This window comes from Anneissia japonica, unplaced genomic scaffold, assembly GCF_011630105.1.
Source record: "Anneissia japonica isolate Jap-2015-1 unplaced genomic scaffold, ASM1163010v1 scaffold64433_len11366_cov135, whole genome shotgun sequence".
Taxonomy (NCBI): Eukaryota; Metazoa; Echinodermata; class Crinoidea; order Comatulida; family Comatulidae; genus Anneissia; species Anneissia japonica.
In genome coordinates this window covers 1,603-3,944 of record NW_022695272.1, presented here as the reverse complement: position 1 = coordinate 3,944, position 2,342 = coordinate 1,603, and the positions used below count along the sequence as shown (strand labels likewise).

At 51.7% G+C, this 2,342-nt stretch overlaps 1 protein-coding gene across 1 annotated transcript in view; it reads left to right on the top strand.

The window, feature by feature from the left end:
• LOC117101463 (salivary glue protein Sgs-3-like) overlaps window positions 1-385 on the top strand; it is a 1,168-nt gene extending 783 nt beyond the window's left edge. Inside the window, exon 2 of the mRNA XM_033241438.1 lies at window positions 184-385. Coding sequence (XP_033097329.1) covers window positions 184-385 — 202 coding nt within the window. The remainder of the gene's footprint in view (window positions 1-183) is intronic.
• The last annotated feature ends 1,957 nt before the right edge of the window (window positions 386-2,342 follow it).

Genomic DNA, 2,342 nt, shown 5'->3' with positions numbered 1-2,342 from the left:
TCCGAACGCGTATCTACCGCAACGGCGTTCGGAGTTCTGTTGAGCGTGCTATTAGTCTGTTCGACGTTAAAAATTTACGATTAGAATAAGTTTTATTTTATCTAGTATTTCATTAAACGAAAAGAAGTATATCGTATATTTGTTTGCTGTGCGTGTGTATTTTATTTACGTTGTTGTAACTAGTCGACGGGCATTGTCGGGTGATCCAAACGATGAAGACCGTCCTAGTCTTGGCGGTTCTGACAACGATCCTTTGTTTCGGGGAAGGCTCTGTCCTCCAGATAGACAGGAACTTCCTGGTCGTCAGACCCTACTCGACGTTCGGGCTGAGATGCTACCACGGCAAGAAAAATGCCTTGGACGTCCGTTGGCAGTTGCCGAATAAGAGAGTGGGTTTCGCGACCGTTCACGTCACCGAAGACCAGACGACCAGCATGCTGAAGGTGGTCGGAGTCGACCTCGACGCTTCCGGAATATACTCGTGCTATTCCAACGATTACTTTTCCGCTTCCAGAACCTGGAAGACGAGTCACCGGAACGCTCGCGTTGTGGAGATGTGTATAAGAGACAGGGTTAGAAGGGATGTACACTCACCTCAACCTCGACGGTGACTTCTCCATGGGAACTGTCGGAGACTTCGAGAGCATCGAGATTCTCGCAACGATGGTACCTTGTGCGTCGAATAATATAGCGGTCGTTGCGTTGTACAGCGATCGGGGAATAGAAGCGGACCGAGAAAAATGCAAGTTTTCGGAAAAGTCGATCTGTTGCATCCTGCCGGACGATCCGTGTCGTAGGTTGAGCAATGCGAAAGGTGTCATCATTGCAACGGACGCGCGCTCCGTCGCGGAGGGCAGTTGGTTAAACTTGGTGTGCTACTTTTTCCAACCCGTAATCATTACTTGGATTATGCCCAACCCGGCTCGAGAGGAAAAAAACGTTGGCCGAAGAGTGCGGGTTGATTCATTCTCTTCGTTTGCGAAACGTAACCGCGCCCGACGAAGGTCTCTACGCTTGTTCCGGTTCTAACGGCGTGGTGAGCAACTCGGTGAAAGTTCTCGTCGGCCAGGAAGCGAGACTGTCGACGTCCGTGGACCTGTTCTGTGAAAGGACGACCGCGGTAGGATGGAGAAAGTTTCCTTGTTTCCCGAGGTGCAGATACCGAAAGTCAGGGGAATGATAATCCTGAGATGTACGACGACGCGGTCGACCTTCTCGGTGTCTTGGACGAAAAACGGCAAGGACGTGGGCGTCGACAGGAGTCATCGTCAAGTTTGCAATGACGGTCACGAACACATGCTGATCATCGTCAACGTCAAGTTGCGGAATGCAGGATTGAACGGTTGCTCGTACGGGCAGATCACGGCGAACGCTTGGGTGGAAATCGCGAAAGCCGACGCACCTCCCCTTCTCGTCGAATATCACGCGAACGTGTGTAAGGACAGCGTGTTCAGCATACCCGACCCCGCCGTCCAGGTGAGAAGAAACGGCTCTCTCGCCTGCTACTACTTCGACAGAAAGACCGATAACTTCGGTCGCCCCGACACCTGTTACGAGGGAGGGCTAACTTTTCTGTCAGGAGGAGCGACCGAAAATTGCTACGACTTACCTCCTCCGAAAAGCGCGGGTCTTCCGAGGAGTCATCCGTGCAACGAGCTGAATACCGAATTAGACGTCGTGATCGAGAAAAACTTACTGCACGTGGGAGACACGTCAACGTTAAACTTCTACGGCCGAAAGTGGGGGAATCGGAGATTCAATGTCCTCGCGGAGGGCGTCTTGTCGAGCCACGATCACGAGGAGCACAGAGAAGACAGCATTCCCGTGCCCGAGGGTTCGGTGTCGACTACGATTTGAGCTAGCGGGAGGATGACGGTCGTCGAAATTGACACGGAATTCTTGAGGCAAGACCGACACCACATAATTAGGCTGACGGTCGATTTTTTTGCTTTCAACTATACGAAAAGAGGGGAGGTCTTCGTAACAGGCCAATCAACGGGAGATCCGAAAGACGACAAGGGCCCCGGGTTGAAGACAAGGAACCTATGCGAATTCAGAAGGAAAGCTGCCGGAAAATTTATAGGTGACGGTCGGACTATAAACTATCCGTATCCGCCCTTCGTCGTGCATGCCGCCGCGAAAAACCTAAGCCTTATTACTTTCCAAGAGCGGAGGAACAACCCGAAGTCGGAAGTGAACGTGGTTTACCTCTTTGGAGTCTCCAGATCGGCGAAGGTACGATGGAAATTGGATGGCGTGGAACTAGAAAGCTTACCGCAACGCCGAAAAAAATTGGGAAGTCTGATAACCCTCACCTGTCACGACCACAGGGTCGTCGGCAT